The following is an 18,803-nucleotide window of genomic DNA, read 5'->3' as shown; positions in this document are numbered from 1 at the left end:
TGTATAAACTCAGCATTTATTCTGGTAATGTGTGGTTTTAACCTCATCCATTATTGAGCTCTTGAAGGGAGGTGTGAACAACTCAAACATTGCTTGAGCAGCCGAGTGGTGACAAAATTGAGCACCACAGAACTTGCCAAGCATGCAAGTGGTTGTATTTACAGGTATAAACCCCAAATTTATGCCAAGATACACAGAAATCTTACTGTCAATACTTTGACAGAGCCATAAGAGCTTTAGGAAGTGGAGTCGTGGGGAGGGAGAGCTTTGATCTTGTAGATTTTGCTAAAAATACCCTCTAGAGAAGTGGGGACCTGCTGCAGGCCACGGGAGTTCTGCTAACAAATTTCAGCATAATCAGGTTTTGATTTACTGTAATCAAAGCAAGGAAGGCTCTGTCCTCGTGTTAAACACCTTCAAAGAGTCAAGTTTAGAAGTCGGTGTTCAAAAATATGACAGAGACAAAGTGCTCTGACATTACAGTTCTTTATTTGCTTTTGAATCCACGATCTATACAGGTATTTACAAGGCATGGAAATGGATAACAGCACAAAATACAATTGAGGTATAAGCTAAGAGCACAGTATGTCATGTTTCAATAAATATAATTCAAAATTTGTAAACTAAGTGACCAGATAGATGCATCTTGTTTACTAAAACCATATAAAATATCTGTTAAATCTCACGTGAGGTAGAGGACAGTTCTGTGTGTCATGTAATGCAACCACAGCAACGCTGACAATAAGACTGTACATCATTGGCAAAGTATTAAAAATTGTTGAATGCACGGATCGTTTTTCCTATGGTTTCAGAATAGTCATTCAACCTGTTGCCTCGAGCTCACACGGACTCGGTTGTTTTGCAGCTACTTTCTGTCATTTGAGAGAATTATACTGGCATGTCAACAGCAAAAAATACTTTGGAGAGCGAGGATGAAAACACAAAAACGTTTTGTCAATCACAGAAAGCAACGTTGATGGCAACGAAATATTTCAGACCAACTTTTTTATTATTTCCTAGAATTAGTTTAAATACAGTACAGCTGTGCTTTCCTTTAAGTGAGGTATCTCTTAGAAGAAAAAAAAAAAATTCAATTGGTATTGTTACATTTAATCCATTTTCAAATAGCAAAGTTTTATACCGTGTTTGCTGTGCTTGATGAAGTGCTTAAAACTCGTTTTTCAAGCGTTTTCCAACTGAACCACTAACCCTGAAAAAAACAATTTGCTAAGTAATGGAGACACACTAGAAAATCATCGTGCAATTTGTAAGCAATAACTGCTTTCACAAAAGCTAAAAAATGACTGCATTTTTTTTAAATAGATATATGCAGCAAATAGAAAATTCTACAAGCTTTCTGTAAAGAAAACTGATGAACACGCACACTACAAATGTAATGAGCAAAAAAAAAATATTGAAATTTGCAGCTTTCTGCTGCTTCCTATTGATGGCTTAAATAAAATTACTGAAATATTGCAAGCACAGATTAACAGGTAGGAGAAATTACGTCTTTTGTCGACTTCACCATGTTATAGAAAACTCTGTTGTGTGGATTAATTACACAAATTAAGTGCAGAAAAAATACAAAGTTGTTATCTTTACCGACAATCAAAATATATACTCTACAAACAAGTGAATTCTAGGTAGCTGACCATGACAGCACTGCAAGGCCAACCTCCTGACTAATGCTAGGAAAGGTTTCCAAAAATTTCATAACACATTCTAGCTATCCCCTCCCCAATATAAAACAAGATGTATGAATAAAACATTGTGACTTCTAAAATACGGGCCAAGACTTATTTTTTTTCCAGGCCACCAGTAGCTTTATGCTCCCACCCAACTTTTCCTACTTCACTAATTGCATTATGCCTTTACTATGTACAAATGGTTTTACACCTAAGCTATCAATATATTAAATATAGAATAAAATTAGTTTAAGAAGGTGAAACATAACTACATTCATCTAAATGCTCAAACTGAAGGATATGCTTCATAAAAACCTAAAACACGGACTTAAATCTGGAGATTTAGATACAAATCTCTTTCGTTGAGGGATACCTGGTTATACTGTGAGTGAGGGTGTTTCTAGACTGCCAAAATTACAAGAGTTTTACTCTCTAAGCTCTTATATTTTGTTGATTAAAATACACAAAGCACGTGAAAGTTCTCTTTTAAAAAGGTATAGGAGCAAACTAGGTATTCACCTTGAATCCTACTTACTTTGTTCCAAAAGGTGCACTAGGCAACTTCAATCTTGCCCTAGGTGTTTAATAATCCAACTTTCAAATTAGGGGCAATTTTAGGATTTTTTTTTTCCTACAGGCTTCATGTCACAAGTATCTGGGAACATGACTTCCTGCCCGAAAGACCAGCAAGCAACAGCTGAAGGAAAAACAAATAACAATACATAAAATGAGCATGCTATGACTAAAAGCAAGGATCTGATGACAGAATTAGTTTCTACCATTAAGTGTGCACTTAAGTGAGTGCCCTCAAGTGTGCATTCCAAGTTCCTAAATCAGGCTGCAAAATAAACCATTCAATAGAACTAGCATAAGGTAGGGGCAAAAAAAAAAAAAAAAGTCAACATATATTTGTTCTAGAACTTATACAGTACTATTTACAATTTACTAAAAAACTATCTTTCGAAGACTGTGAACACACAAAAGGCTATGGCACATTTATGTATACATTATTACTGAAAATCAGTATAAAATTAAGTCTACGCGTATGAAAATTATGTTATGCCAAGAGCCTGGAAGTAGTATTTAAGAATTTTAAGAGGATTACAATAATTTAAAATGCATTCTAACTTTAGGTTAACTAAATGGAATATTTACAAAGCTACTTTTAAAGTCATTTTAAGAAACGTCCCGTTAGCTTTATCAGCCAGATGTTTGAAAACGATCAGGAGGCCTCATCTGCAGTTGGAATTGGTAAAACATCCTACAGCTGCTGGAATTCTTGCAACAGTGAAAATATTAGAACAAAGGACAGGCACCAGCATTTTAAGAGCCTCCAGCAGTCCACCAAGTGCTGCTGAACATCAACTGCTGGCAAAAGGGGAGATTTGAGCAGAAGTCACAAAACAAAGACAAGACCTGCATGGAAACGGAATATACAGTGTTCTAATATAATAATCCCAGGAGGATTCCATACATTCAACAGCTAAGCTATAAATACTGTGTGAATTAGTCACTGCAGCTGTATTAAACGAGCTGGTGGCCTTATTTATCTACACTGACAACCCAGCAAGTCTGGGTCCAAACACTGACACTGAAAAGCAACTAGAAATGCACCTCTCCATCCTTTAATAACACCTTTTTCCCTTGCCCATCCAGCTAATCCAACACAGGATCTGCCAAGCAAGTTGGGCAACTTGCTCCATTCCCTAATCATCACACTTTTATCAATATTCCTGCCTCCTCTCCTGCCATCCCTGGGTTTGGTGGTTGGTACAATAAAACATTTACGGTGTTTTTAAAACAAGTGCTGCATACACAGCCAGAACTATTTAGTCAGCACCTTCCCCTCCAAACCACGCTGCAAAGACAGGCCTTTTCTTTTTTATTTTTATTTTTTTTAATGTAAGAATTTGGAGATGGAGTTGAAGAAGGGGAAAATATAATCTGGGTTTTCTTTTCTGGCAGGGGGGTGGTTCAAGATCATCTTTAAGGCCCCTTCCAATCCAAACCATTCTATGATTCTGATCGACACTGACAAAGAAAACTGATAATTTTTCATCTATCCTGCTTTAATTGTCAGTGTAACTATGAAACAGAGTTCATAAACAAAATTGTACATAGTTATAAAAAAATCATCCTATGACTCCATGACATTTAATTTACCACCTCATTTCTCATCCAATTTAAAGATATGTGCAATTTCATCTTTCTCTGTGATATTCAGTCTTGTTATACCACTAAAATAGAAACAAAAAAGAGCTCAAAAGTTTTCAGTTTTACAAGTTCAGGGAAAAAAATTAATCGACGTAGGCTTTTACTAGTGGCTTCATCCAAAATTAACTGAATTATTAAGAGGATATTAAACCTAAGTACCTTAAAAAAAGAAGCTAAAGCACAAGTTAAAATATGTAGTGAAATACTAGAATTACGAAAATATTCCTATCACTGACATGATCAGCTGACATCTGCCAGCTGTATCCAACGTTTTGGAGAGAAGTGCAAATAAAGTATTTCTTCATCCAACTCTGTAGCCATGCATTTAATCCACCAGGAACCAGACTTCAGAAGTACTCAAACATTATATATACATAAAACAGTAATTCTGTACAATTACACATTTCCCAACGTTATAGCTTAACAAACATGCTGTATTTCTTAACTCATGGTAACCCTACCATGCCAGTCAAATACAGAGACTATCAAAATGATTTTTCAAAGTGCCATACCTCAGAATTTTATTTTTTAAGCTATGATCACAATGTCAGTTAAGGCCTGTTCTATGCAATGAAAGAAAAACCCACAAGTCGGCAAGAAGCTCAAAGTGTGGAGGCTTAGGGTGCTAAAGAAATTAATACATATTCCTTAATAAATATTTTTCTTGAAAGCATTAGAATCTTGAAAACAGTTAAGTCAAGCTTTCTCAGTTTCTAGAAGAAATAGCCCCACCTTTAAGCCTTTTATTAATGTTTCTTTCACACCTACTACATAGAAGAAAACAGAAGAAAACTTGTGAATTTTTAACTTCCAAAGATTCCATTGTAATTATAAATTTTTTAATTAATTAAAAAAATCCCAATGTTTTCTTCTTCCAGCACAGCAGGTAAATGCTGGCTCAAGCACTCTTTAGATTGATAACGAGCTGTTAAATAGACAATACTGAAAAGATCAGCCTGACTTCACACAATGAAATTATAGGGAAAACTCATGCTGGTAAATCACTTTTGAGGCTCAGTCATCAGTCATTGAGGCAATTCTGAGCATTACCTAACAGATGAAAAGCTGCCTTTACTTTCCTCAGTTCAAGAACATTTAATTCTCACTGAAACCCAAACTATTTTTGACTTTGAAGAATTCAGAATGTTCTTAATGTACTTGTATAACTGGATGTGCAACTGATAGCAAAATAAAGATACCCACATATGTTTTAACAGACAGTGTTAAAAGGTGTGGAGTCCTTAAGACTGTGTTAGAAATAGACAGAAACTGGTCACTCTAAACCAAGGGTTTCATATTTTTCATTGTTTGAGAAAAACACCAGTACAAATTAATGCAGATTTTCATTGGTTAGGAAAATCTAAAAATGTCTATCTATCTCTAGTTATTTATATCTATGTATATCTTCATCTGGACCTGTCTGGGAAACAGAAACCTGTAGAGAACACTTTTTCTCAGCACACAGAAATTGTTCACAACTCATTAAAAACCAAAACACCCTGTTTGAAGGAGGCAGTCGTGCTTCCTCTTCCGATTTCTATTTTCCTTTCCCATTTTTTGAAGACTTCAGGATCTGTAGCTTCAATTCCTTTATCATCATCTCTAACTTCTCCCGTGCCTCTCGTTCCTGTCTCAGTTCATCCTGAAGCTCTTGTCTATCTGCCTCTGCATGATCCAACCTCTGTCTCAGTTCTGCCAGCTGTGAAACAGGAGAGAGAGAGAGAGGCAGAGCACATTTTAGCAAAAATGAGAAAATCTAATTTTTAAATACATATAAGTTGTAGTTATAGGACCTGTCACGCTAGACCACGTTGACAATACATATAATCTGTTGGGGAGATTAGGATGATGTCTGCATCAGATGTTTCACAAATCCCAGGACAAACTGCACTTTTCATTTCCCAGGTTCATTTCTCCGACCTGACAAAATGTTACTTCTTTATTTCAATACCTGAATGCATTTCTAGAGCAAACAAACCCACCAACACTGCTTTCTGATACCCTTTGGTATAAATGAAACAGAATTACCAGAAATGACATTTAGAAAATCTTGACCATAACCATGTGTGCACGTTCAAACGTAAACCTGAGTCCACTCAAATGTTTCTGTGAAATATTTTATGTTTAAACACAGAAATAAAGTACCTTCTTCATCTTTGGAATACAGTAATAGGCTGTTAATGCAAGTCCTCTGACTCCAGACTTGGATTCAGTGAAGTGCTGCAGCACAACAGTGCCCACTGCCTGCATGTTGCAGCACGTCCCACATACACATTTCTCTGGCTGAGTTTTGATTTCCAGCTCTAAGGAAAGGTTCCAGTACTGGTTATTCTGCCCTGCTGTGATTGACAGGGTGAAGCAACAATTAAAGTAGACAATAAAGAAGCCAATTTAATAAAGAAGCCAAAAAGGGGGAGAAGGCAGTGCCTAGACAGGCCTAAAAAGAAAAAGAGACTTTTAAGCAAGTAACAAATCCCAAATTATTAATTTTGTTTAATGCACTCAGAGGGTTCCTCCCAGTCCACAATTCTCTGACAGAAAAGGCAGCCTGGGCAACTGCTTCAGGAAGACATTGGATTAAGGCTTGGGGAAGTTCCCTGTTCCCAGGACCTCTGTTTAAATCTGATGCTTCTTGGAACCAAAATCTACTATAAGATGTGATAAGTGAAGAAAAATGTTCAAATTATATGTTGTGAATAGCTCCATCACACAGGTAATATCAGAGTAAACTTTTACACAAGGAATGTATTTAGTTTTCAAAGTCTAACTTCAAAAGAAGTTAGAACTTGGGGGAACAATCCGTGGTTTTTACCCTCTAAAGAAAGAAAGTTGCACAAGCCACATAAAACGTGCTATACATGATTATCTTCATGAATTAGAACACGTTGTTACTTGCACTAATAGGGCTTGTACCAGATGTTTAGTAAATCAGGCCTTAGTCAGAGAGGATTATTTCTGGCAGCAAAGGCCAGGAATCAGTGGAGTGGGATGTCATGAAATTAAATTCGTGAGAAGGATTTACGATGCTGGTCTCTGCCCTACTCACCAAAAATACCAAAACCTGTCTCTCAAGTACTGCCTGTTTCTCACTTTGAGTCAGTAAGAACAGGAAATATACACAGTCAGGAACAAATAAGTGACCACAAAACTTTGCTGAGCTCAAGTTTTCGATTTTGTTTACTTTAAAAATGAGTCTGTTAGGACCAGTTTTCTGTGACATGGTGCAAAATACATCACTATACATTTGATCATAACTGCAGCTGATTTTTAAAAGGGTATTCCAGGATTCCCTTTGGCATTGGCTATATTTTGTCCCATTGGAATGACATGAATACCCTCCAACATAAAGGGACAATAGTAAAAGCTGAAAGGAAAGTGAAAGGAAAAAACAACAACTCCACAGGTTTTGACATATGAATCCAAGGGGCAGGAATGAGAGACACAAATATCATTTTCATTTCCAAGAGAACTCTTGGCCAAATGCTCTGCTACAGCACAGAAGGGGCTCAGCAAATAGTGCAGAAGATTCTACCACTGAGGAACAGAAAGAGCAGCAAGTTATGCCACTAATCTGACAAAACCATGGTTTAGAGGTTTGGATTTTCTTTTTAACATAAAAGGAAGAAGATGAATAGCTTATTCAAAGAAATAAAATGAGATTGTTTAACTCTATACCACTGGCAAGCCCATATACATTCAGAACAGAGTTTGTTTTAAATGAGGATATAACAGACCTCATGTTTAAGATTAATATTTCATCAATAACATCATGTGTTTCTGTAGGTTGCATTCTACCCCAGTTTCAATCAAGGGACAGGAAAATAAATATTGCTGTCACTGTGACCTATTTTGGTATTTGTCTGTGGTGTCAAAACGCACAGAGAAAATGAAACCCTTAAGTGCCTGAGCAACAGCTTCACCATTTCCTGATAACTAAATACTGCTTGGTTGGAAACAAACCTTCCCTTCTCACCTGTGCTGCATATTCAGCTTCTTTGTCTTTTTCCAGATTGGAGTCACAGCTACACTTTTGCTTCATCACTTGGTCCAGTTTCTTCTCCAAGTCTCTCTGCTCAAAATAAAACTCTTCCATTCTTTGAGCATGATCTGCTTGCAAACACTCGAGTTCTTTCTGTAAATTCTGCTGCTCTTCAGTCAGTTCCTTCATAGCTTTAGAGTTACTTAACATTTCCACTTCCTGTAAAGAAAAATCAAGATCACATACACCTTTTTTTCTAAGACCAGAAAAGTAAAAAAACCTGGTTTACTAAAAGTTGTAAGAAGTGCATAATCAGAAAACAGAATAAATGTGTTTGGCTTCTTTTTCCACTAGCATTTTGATATCTTTAAAGACCTTATTACCTCCAACAGCAGAACAACTTAAAAGTAGTAGCTTTAGGGCCCTACCTGAACTCATAGAATCTGAGATTAGCATTTAAACTAAACTAAACTAAATTAAAATAAAATATTAGGTCTGTTCCATGAATGTAAGAAGCAAAGACAGTATTTAACTTAATTCAGAAAACAGAAATGTCACAAGGAAACACCAGCCTCTAAAATCATCCATTATTACAAAAGGGCTAAAACTAAAATCCCTAAAAACAAGCCTCAGAAAACTGAAATAGGAGGGTGGTGTTCTTTTTTTGCACAGGGCAGCGATAAGACCACTCCTAGAATATTGATGTCACCTCTTTAAAACCCTTAAAACTGAGAAATTTGAGAGGATACAGCAAAAGCAGGAGCTGCTTGGACCCAGCAGCTGCAAACTGAAGAGACACCAATTATTAGCGGGCTCAAACCTCCTGAGCGTAAGGGATACTAAAGATCTGGTGTCTGGATTCAAGCTGAGGGAAAGATGATCTGTGTGTTTTGCTGTTCCTAAATGAATGTAATCTGTGCTATTGACTCTGGGGCCAGCCAGCTCCCAGCAGCTCTCTGGTGTCAGAGGTGAAGCGCTCTCAGACTGGCACTGTACCATTTGGAGCTGCTGCTTCCTCCGCAAAATGGTGTTCAGCTTTTCCTGCTGTTTGATGTAGGTTTTCATCACTTCTTCCATGATCTTTCCCTTGTCATCTTCACAACTGATGTCCTTCATGAGCGTGGGGGACAAGGTCCGTGCATCACCCCCCCCTTCGGCACGGGCAGAGTCTCTGGTGAGTTTGGAAGAGACGCGTTCGGATTTCCCACCTCTCGCAGGACGAGTCGGCACCACAGGTGGATCTACACAGAAAAGAAGAACGCAGCATAACAACCACAGAAAATTCAACTCCCAGAGTGGGGGAAAAAAAAAAAAGGCAAAGAAAAGCAAGATAACAAAAAGGTGCAAGGAATTTTTGGAAACCTGAGGTGACGTCACAAAGTTCTTGCTCAGAATTTCCAAAATTCTGTGCTATAAAAATCAAAGACTTAGACATGATTCTGACTACTCACCTAAACGTTTATGCTGCTCCACACCACTTTTCAAGTCAATTTTTTCCTGTTCTTCAAGAGAAACCTCTGGATAGGAGGCAGCCTTTTTGTGCTTTCCACTGCTGAGCTTCTTCTCCGACTGCCCAGGTGAGGATTTAATTACTTCTGAAGCTTTGACTGTTGTTTTTGCAACATCCTTATATTGTGATGCAAGAGATACATTCGGGGCAACCACTTTATCACACATATACAGGTAGTAACTGAAACAGCAGAAGAGTAAAATTCATAGTGAAAGGTAAGACATAATAAATGATGGCTGGTACAGAGCAGTAAGTTTAATTTAACACGAGTTCAAACTGTAAAAAATAAGCACGCCCTTTTTAAATTTTTCCTATGCAAAAGGAAATCCTAACAATCCACTTAATCTTTACTGAGTAGATAATCTAGATAAGGTTTTGAGGCTATCAAACAAGAGGATTTTCCAAACATGGCTGATTAAAAAAAAAAAACATACAGAAAATCATATGAAGTCTTCATTTAAATGCAAAGAGTGAAATTAGAATGCCACTAAATCCAGACTCTAGCATTTTCATAATCCTTATACTTATATTAGCAGTGGAGGATGGGGAAGTGATCAGTGAAGTGGGAATGAGCATCTTAAACAGCAAAGCTGCATCCTGACAGTGCTGGGGTATGTCCCGGACCAATGCTGGACCTTCTTTTCCACATACACTGAGCAGCCTGTTTGGATTTTCCTGGGCTCCCAGGAGCATCCCTGTGTACCACTCCAACCTCACCACTCAGCTTTTGGGTAGTACAGAGGGAAGAGAGTCCCAGATGTGTCCAAGTCACTGCCAAGACAACCAGTGTCCTGATGCTGGAGTCAACATTGCTGTCTCCAACACCTCCCTTTCTTCTGGGTCTGAAGGAAGGCACTGACAGAAACGGGAATGTGAGGGACCATCACAGGAGTGCTCCCACTCTCGTGCCTGTGTGGGAACCAGTGTTTGCTGCTTTGCTGCCTGCTGTTAACCAAAAGGGTCTGCTCTGACCCAAATCCCACAGGGGGTGAAGGCACACGGGAGGTCAAGAAAAACTGTTTCCCTCATTGAAGCAGATGACAAACTGTGTGAGAAGTTAAGGAAATGCACTCAGTTTCTCAAACCAGGAAACTACTCAACAGATAACTCAGCTGCAGCCATTGCTCCACTGTGGAAGAAAGCCTTCAAACACCTTTTGCAAGTCTTTTCTGGAAGAAGATTAAGTTGCCTTCATGGCAAGTGCAGCTTTCCAGGAGCACGCATTGTACTATAATGTGAAAGGTCAAAAATTATCTTCTGTCATTTCTACTCTGAAAAGTGAAATTTTAATTACATTTCAATAGTACTGCCTACTGAAGAACACTCACAGATCACAGCTTGAGTCCTGTACCAAAAACTACTCACAAGCAGTTCATTAGTATTGACATTAAGAAATGCATAAAAAGTTAGAGTTCAATTATCCCTGTGTGATCCCTTAAGAGTTTCCTTAACAGTTCAGGTTGCAAATACCTTTTTTTTCAGTTTGAATTATACTTAAATAGCCAAAAATATTTAAATATTTGAAAGTACTTATACTTTTAACCAGGAAATTCAGTTACCTGGGATGGAAAAAGGAGGGTGGTTGAGGATCAGTTTCTGCTTCTTGCTTTATAACTGGATACCACTGCGATAATTCAAGGTTCTGCTGTGGCTCTGCCTAAAGAAAAGAAAATAAATTGGTAATTGGAACATGGGTACATGTTATTTACATTTTCATAAGCACTCCTCAGAGGAATGGCATTTACACCATTAATGCAGACACACCAGAGAAACTGGAGTATGGGAAGTGGGGTGTCTTTGGCAGAGCTTCAGGGTGAGGCCAAGCCACAGAAGTTTCCTCGATCTCCAATATCCCATTATGGGCAAAATAGCAATGAAATTAAAAGAAAATCTCTTTACAAACCTATCTAAAAGCTCTGCTGAGTTCCCAGAACTCTGCCAGAGGCACGTTAAACAAGTTTGGGGGAAATAGCAGAAACTAGGATTCCCAAAAGGTTGTGGGAGCCTTTTGCAATAAAGTATCTCTACAAAGACTAAGAACCTGTGAGACACTTTATTACAAAATAAAAAGGAACAATTTGATGGTGTTCCAGGGACTGAATTTTATTCAATCGTGAATTTTTATTGTAGAAGCAGGCAGAGCTGCTCACAGTAACATGACAACTCCATTCCCTTTGCAGTAACAAACAAAATTAACTCAGGTGCATCAGAATACATCATCTTAAAAACTTCTGTGCATTCTCCCTTTGGATAGCAATTCCTGTTCTGTGTGTCTCAAGAAATATTTTTGGAATCACACTTTAATCAAAGTTACTTGTGATCCTTTGTGCTCCCCTGCAAAGCTGCTGGTAATTTCAAGGGAAAGGTGTCTCATCATATATTTAAGCAAGACTTGTAGGTAAGAAATTGGTTCTTAATTTCACTGTGTTAAAACAGCCCTGGGATGTGGGTTTTTGGGTAGGGTGTGGTTGGCTGACCCCAGGCAGCTGTCAAACACCCACACAGCCACTCCCTCAGCACCACCCCCAGCGAGATGGGGACAAGGACAAGAAAGTTCCCAGGACAAGATAAAGACGGTTTAATAAGTGAAGGAAAGGGAAAAATACAAGTGAAGCAAAGGATATCACTCCTTGTGTGCTGTATCATCAGAAAAGTTTATAACTACACACCCTGAAATAAACTGTCACAGAACTCCATCCCTGGCAGTCAGAGAGCACCCAATGACACCAGGATTGTCTGTGCCATGGTCTGCAGAATCCCACATGATTGGAATCCAACATGAGGGACCAAATCCCACCTATTTCATTCTGATCACAACTTCCAGCCCCCTAAACTCAGCTCTCACAATGAAACTGAAATTTAACTCCACCCCTGCAGTTCCTCAAGTCAGTTCCAATGCAGACAGAAAGGAGGGAGGGCACAAGGAAGTAGAGCTCCAGAGTAGAAAATTCATAATCAAGCCTTTAAACAATAAAGACTTGAATAATCTCTAGAAAAATTGGCCTCATCCTGACACTTGTGAAGTCTTTTCTACTTACTCAGATCATTCGAGTAATTTAAATAATCACATATAATCTACTTATACAGCAGCTAGTATGCAGCAACCTGATTTTGTCCTGAACCACACTTGTCCATATTTTACAATCTACATTTTAACATGTTTATATATTTACATATGAGATTACCTATCATGTAATCTCTATTTTCCAGTTATTAAGTCAGATTTTTACTTTTTTTTAACCTATTTCAAATGGAAACCAACTTTACTGGCCACCCGTTAATGTGCATTTTGCAAATAAATTTCACAGCATGCAATCAAATTTTTACTTATGAAAGAAAATGCAATGTAACCATAAACATGAAGTCATTTTCTAACAGGATTCTTCCCTCCACATACAGGTTAATAAAAAAAAGCATCTACTTATATATATATACATATGTATATTATTTCATTACCCAACAATTTGTTTATTTTAGATGCTCTTAAATAATTCTGTAAACACATTGAATTAGTTATACCCAAACTGTTTGAAAGGGCTACAAGAAATATGTCTTATTTTTCTTCTAAGCTACTTGGACAAAGCTGTTCTCCAAGGAAAAATAATATATAGGAAAGTAGCTTTTTCAGTCTAATCATTAAGCCACTAGTTTCAGCAGAGACAGGATTTACAAAATACTCAGAAGCAATGTTAACTCTTCACACTGAGCTTTTCCCCACACACTGTGACCAACTCAAGGAATTAGTCTGAGAAGCAAGACAAAGTTTTAATGCAGAGAGGTCAGAAGCTGTCGCAAAGTCAAAGGAAACGAGGATCTGTGAGCGCAGAGATCAGCACAGACTCAGTGACAGCTGTTCCATGAAGAGCAGGTGGATGTGGCACTGCAGTCTAGAACTCCACAGAAAACTATGATAATCAAGCACACAGCTTACAGATTTCTTACTAGTACAAAGAACAGAAAGGAATTAACCTCCTGAGTACTTTGTCTGCTCTTAAAATACTGAAGCAGAATATTTATGCACTGTGAGGTGAATAAACTCAGAGTGAAACGTTAAGGAGAAAGGCGAGGCATGGGGTCTAAGATGCTCCAAAGGCTATGGGAATGAACTGATTTATTATTACTAGATGGATAAAGATCTGGCCAAGGGCAACTGTTCTTCCTGGGCCCTCCAAGATAACAAAGATGCATTGGCACTTCAGAGCACTGACTCAGCAAAGGTGGTAAAGAGGTGACAGAACGGCAAATGGAACATCCTGCAAATAAATTCCCTTAGGAGTATAAGGAAAGGGAATGTCTACATGTTGTACCTAATACTTCTCTCACACCACAGAAACGAAGGAAAGAAACTGTGGCTGTCCCATTTCTGGAAGTGTCCAAGGCCAGGTTGGACCGGGCTTGGAGCAACCTGGTCTAGTGAAAGGTGTCCCTGCCTATGGCAGGGGGTGGAACGAGATGAGCTTTAAGGTCCCTTCCAAACCATTCGATGATTCCATGAAAAGACGACTGAAGCAGCCCAAGCTTCCCCAGGACAAGGAAACAGAGGCTGTGCTCCAACACTGCCCTCTTAAACTATTCTAATCTTTTATACTTTCCAGATGAATATCCACAAGACAAAAAAAAAAAAAAAAGAAACCAAGAAAAAATCCTCCCCCATCACTCAATTTTGTTCACGTTTTCACAGCTTCTCACTCTGGTTTCATACGAAGCTTTGTAAGAAAGAATTACACAGGTCTGCAACGGAAGACTGCAGAAAGTTTCTGTATTTCATTTGCACCGGTCCAGTCCAAATGACTGCTACTGCCAATTTCAGCTGGCTTTTTTTGTCTGTGCACAAGAAACCGAAAGATCTCATGGTCTGAAATCTGCTACTGTGGAAAGGGAAGCAGCATTTATAGGTATGAATATGGAAGACTATTTCCACCATGTTGTAGCTTATTTCCTACGCTGGCTTTGCAGGGATAAAGACTGACAGGTCTTTATCAGTTGAAATGCAAAGTTTCCTTGCTAGGAGACTGCATCTTCAACTAATTCAGCACATGGAAGTGTGCCATACTGCAGACTTCCATAGGAATTTGCTGCTAAAACCTCTTCTTGTAGACTGACACCACTGTAACAGTACCTGTTACTACAGCAAGCCTTCCTGCAACACTAACTTTTCAGGAATTTATGTCAAAAGGTGTCAGCTTATAGCACCCCTTTTTGGGCTCAGCCATCTGGCCTGCTCTTGCTGCTATTTTGAAATCCACCACAAAACATCCAACAGGCAAAATGGATTTATCATCAAACCAAGAGCCATCAAACAGACATGGAAAACCAAATACACTGAAAAGAAACAAAGACAAGGGGCAGAAATCATTAAAGACCTCTTTTAAGCTTAAATTATACCCAAAACTTATACTTTCTATGAATGGAAACATCTATGATGTAAATGTTTATCTGGTGCTTGTCTTATTATTTAAAATAGAAGCTCTCCAAGGGACAAATAAGCTCTGTATTTTTGAACCACAGCACAGACTTGCAGCAGTATTTTAGGAAAAAATAAGACGTCTATTATTAACCATTGTCAAGATACCGGCCTACAGCTCATTACTTGGGCTGCTTAAAACCCCCCTCTTTTTGGCATATTTCTCTACACAAGTGGTTTAAACAGAAAGCTCTTGCTGAACAAGCAGACTTTGGGCTCCTAAATAGCCCTTTAGCAATGCACCACTACCCTGCACACAAGTCATGAGATGGGTGGCCAGCAAGCCAGGTCGCCACCCTGCCCACGTGTGTGAGCTGGAGCACAAATAACAAATGAAGAATTCATTTGTAATACTTGATTTTCAAGCTCCTTTCTGCTTTGCTCAGCTGCTGCAACACACGCCACATAAAACCTACTCAAAGGTCAAATGGGAGAATGAAAATTCCCACAACGGCCCTGATTTTTCCAGAGTCTGTAATACGTCAGAACAGAACAAGAACCAACAGAGCCAAGCCGGCTCCAGTGGTTACTTACAGCCCAAAGAGGAAAGAAATTACCGCCCCTTTTAATGAGAAATGTTATTTCCATGGTGAAGCTCTCTCACAAATTTAACTTAGGCTTGATGTGACAAGCATTCCCACTTAGCAAAGCCAAGCAACGCGCTTCCAAAACAAGTATTTACATGTGAGCAGGAAGAGATTTGGGAGTTTTACCAGAGCAGGTGAACTTACTTTGGACCGCGTCCTTTTCTGATTTTTCTCACTGAATTTCTCCTTCATTTCCTCCAAGAGATGCTTCAGCTCCCGCTCCTCCGACGTTCCCAGGTATTTTTGGTTAATGTGCAGGTAGCAGTGCCACTTGGCCGACTCAAACCCCCAGTGGCAGGTCCTCTTGTCCGGGGATCTGTGCGAATGCATCACGAACGTCTGGGGCGAGAACATCCCGTAGCACTCCAGACACTGGATACACGGGTCGTCCGGCGCAAGGTAGAACTGAGGTGCAAACAGCCCCTGGCACTTGCCCAGGCATTCATGCTCTACTTCAAAGGCACTGCCAGTCTCTTTCAGCTGGGCCAAGGTGTTCTTACAGGGGAGAAAACTGCCGTTTTGGGGAAAAGTGCGGGGGCGCAGTAAAGCATTGCATAGTCTCTGAGCATCCGTCAGCGTAATGAGCCCACAGGACGGAGCGTTGAACGGAAGAATTCCCAAAACCTTCAGGATATGGAGCTGGTCGGAAGTGCACCGTGAGCAGTAAATGTAGAGTTCATCACACACCGTGTTGATCTGCTGCAGTGAGAAGTCTCGGAGAACCGAGTTCAACACTTGAGGAAGGCAAAGTCTTTTTTCTCCCCCAACTTTAAAACAAGAGATGGATTCCCCCTCCAGCAGAGTCTGGGTGAGCTCCGTGGAGCTGTCCGGAGGGATGAGCAGCGGGCCGGAGAGTACTTGTGGCGATGGAAGAGGCAGGAAGACGGTGGGTGACATGGTCTCCTGGGAATAACGAGCTGAAAAAGCTGCCGGTCCACCCAGAGAACTCTGGCTGCTCAGGTGGAACTGTGCCAATGTGTGTTTCAAACCTGGATTTAAACTCAAAGGCTCAGATAGTGAAGCACTGTTTGGCTTGGCAGATTCCCCATCAGCCTCCACAGGAGTTTCGTCATAGTCATCCAAGTTTTCCTTCTTTATTGTTGGCAATTTATTTATTACAACCTGCACTTTGTTATTTACATGCATTTCTGTCATTGCTTTTTTCAGTGGAGGACTCCCATCCTCTTGGATCCTGCTCCTTTTCTGGTCTGAAACCAGACCTAGAGGGAAGTTTATCTGTGGGCTTTCCATTGCTAAACACCAGAACTTTAATTAAGTTAGTCTTAAATGTGCATTTTCCTGATTGTTCATATAAAAAATAGTTTCAAGTGATCTTGGATTACCTCAGGTACAACAAGTTTCACAATCCTTTCAGTAAAATGTTACTTCTTCAGCCTCCAACAGTAAAAACTGTAACCCATTTTGCATGTAATACCATAAAATCATTAATGGAGAGGTTATACAACTTTTTTAGTTATTTGTTCAATTTTCTAATATAAAAAACCCACTGCAATATTTATACAAAAGGCTTTTCTTCACACCCTGCCCCCTATTTTACACAGTAGTCTTGTACAGCAATTTAGTAAAAAATGATGTGCTGATACATGTCCATCCTTGATCATTGTTTTCCTTTAAAAAATATACTGTCTTTTCAAACAAGTCTCTATTTAAATATTAAAATAGAAAAATGGGCTCAGCTTGAAGAACGTCAATCTTAACGCAGCCAATCCAAAACGCAGTTTTAAGTTGTGCGAAAATTTTATTCAGCACTTTCAGCTCCCAGAGACCAAACACAATCTTAAGGGCTTGCTTTATTGTGCTGCCAGCTTTATGATTTCACCACCACCATAAGAGTTACTACGGCAGTTCACAAATAAATCCTCAAACTAAAGGCTGATCCAGATCGACAGCAAAAGCTAAACGTCCCTAGAGAGTCACCTTTCGCCCAGATGTCACTGGCGTGTGTCAGAATTTTCCCAGCCTGAGTTATTAGTAGTAGAGGTGAGATCCAGGCCATGGGCTGAATTCATGTGCTATAGCAGAGTTCTGCCAGTCCTTCCTGATAACCTGTGAACAGAGAGAGGGGCCGGTCACAGGCAATCTCAGGGTTTGCTCAGCACCTAAAGGGGCTTCAAGAGAGCTGGAGAGGGACCTTTGACAGGAGCATGGAGTGACAGGACAAGGGGGAACGGCTTTAAGCTGAAAGAAGGGAGGTTTAATTTGATACAAGGAAGAAATCCTTCGCTGGGAGGGTGGGGAGGCCCTGGCACAAGTTGCCCAGAGAAGCTGTGGCTGCCCCATCCCTGGGAGTGACCAAGACCAGGTTGGAGCAACCTGGGCTAGTGGAAGGTGTCCCTGCCCATGGCAGGGGGGTGGAATGAGATGAGCTTTAAGGCCCTTTGGAACCCAAGCCACCCTGGGGTTGGCTGCCAGAGGCAGGGTGCCTTTCCCAGTGACTCACGGAGCCCCGGGACGAGCCCGGCAGACGGGCGATGCCGGCGGGGGAAGGGGCGGCCCGGAGCGGCTCTCCCGGCGAGCACGCCCCGCAGGGCGGGCGCTCCCCCGAGCCCAGGGCCGGGCACCGACCCCACTCCCGGTTCCCGGCCCCCGAACCCCAGCCCCTCCCGGGACGCCGCATCCCGCCGCTCCCTCCCGCGCCGTGACTCACCCCGGCCCCGCCGGCAGCGCTCCGGGCACGGCTCAGCCCTTCCCCCTCCCGCCGCCGGGCTCTCCCCTCCGCCCCGCCCGGCTCCCCGCTGTCCGCCCCGCACCGCCGCCGTGCCGCCCGCTTCCCCCGCGCCCCCCTTGTCCCCCTCTCCCCGCCGCCTCCGCGCCGCCGCCGCTCCCTCCCATCCCCCGCGGGCGCTCCCGCCCTTCCCCCCGGCTCTCCCCCCCCTCCACCCGCGGCGAGGCCGCCCCGCTCGCCGCCGCTCCCGGCGGGTCCCCGTCGCGCTCCCCGCTCCTCACCCGGCGCCGCGGGGGCTCGGGCGGCCGCGGGGAGCGGAACAGGCGCCGCGCTCGCGCCGCCCACCCGTGACCTCACTGCGGAGACCGAGACGGCGGCGGCGGCGGCGCGCGGGCACGAACCCGCCGGCGGCGCGCGCCGGCCCCGCCCACTGTCTGGGGCAGCGGCGGGAGCGCCCGCCCGCCCCTCCCCCCCTCCCTCCCGACACCGCCGCCGCCTCAGCGCCGGGGAGCCCCGAGCGGCCCCCTCCGCCCGCGGGAGAGGGCGGAATACGTTAAAAATTATATTTTAAAAATATATAAATATAATAGACATTAAAAAGTGTTGTTTCTGTCCGTCCGCCGCCCCCACCTCAGCCCGCCCGGGTCAGACGCGGCCCCGCGCCGCCCTCTCTCCCCC

General features: G+C 41.5%; 1 protein-coding gene across 1 annotated transcript; it reads right to left on the bottom strand.

Annotated features, from left to right (window-relative positions):
- Positions 1–470: 470 nt before the first annotated feature.
- Positions 471–18,561, bottom strand: SKIL (SKI like proto-oncogene). The gene is made up of 7 exons (XM_064665829.1): positions 18,407–18,561; positions 15,584–17,506; positions 10,948–11,045; positions 9,330–9,568; positions 8,875–9,119; positions 7,873–8,097; positions 471–5,598 (listed from the first exon to the last, which is right to left on the bottom strand). The coding sequence occupies exons 2-7, from the start codon at positions 16,688–16,690 to the stop codon at positions 5,437–5,439; spliced, it is 2,076 nt and encodes a 691-aa protein (XP_064521899.1). The 5' UTR covers positions 16,691–17,506; positions 18,407–18,561; the 3' UTR covers positions 471–5,436.
- Between the last annotated feature and the right edge of the window lie 242 nt (positions 18,562–18,803).

This window comes from Pseudopipra pipra, chromosome 10 (genome assembly GCF_036250125.1).
Source record: "Pseudopipra pipra isolate bDixPip1 chromosome 10, bDixPip1.hap1, whole genome shotgun sequence".
NCBI classification, from domain to species: Eukaryota; Metazoa; Chordata; class Aves; order Passeriformes; family Pipridae; genus Pseudopipra; species Pseudopipra pipra.
The sequence above is the reverse complement of the archived record's forward strand: the minus strand, read 5'-3'. Positions and strand labels throughout refer to the sequence as shown.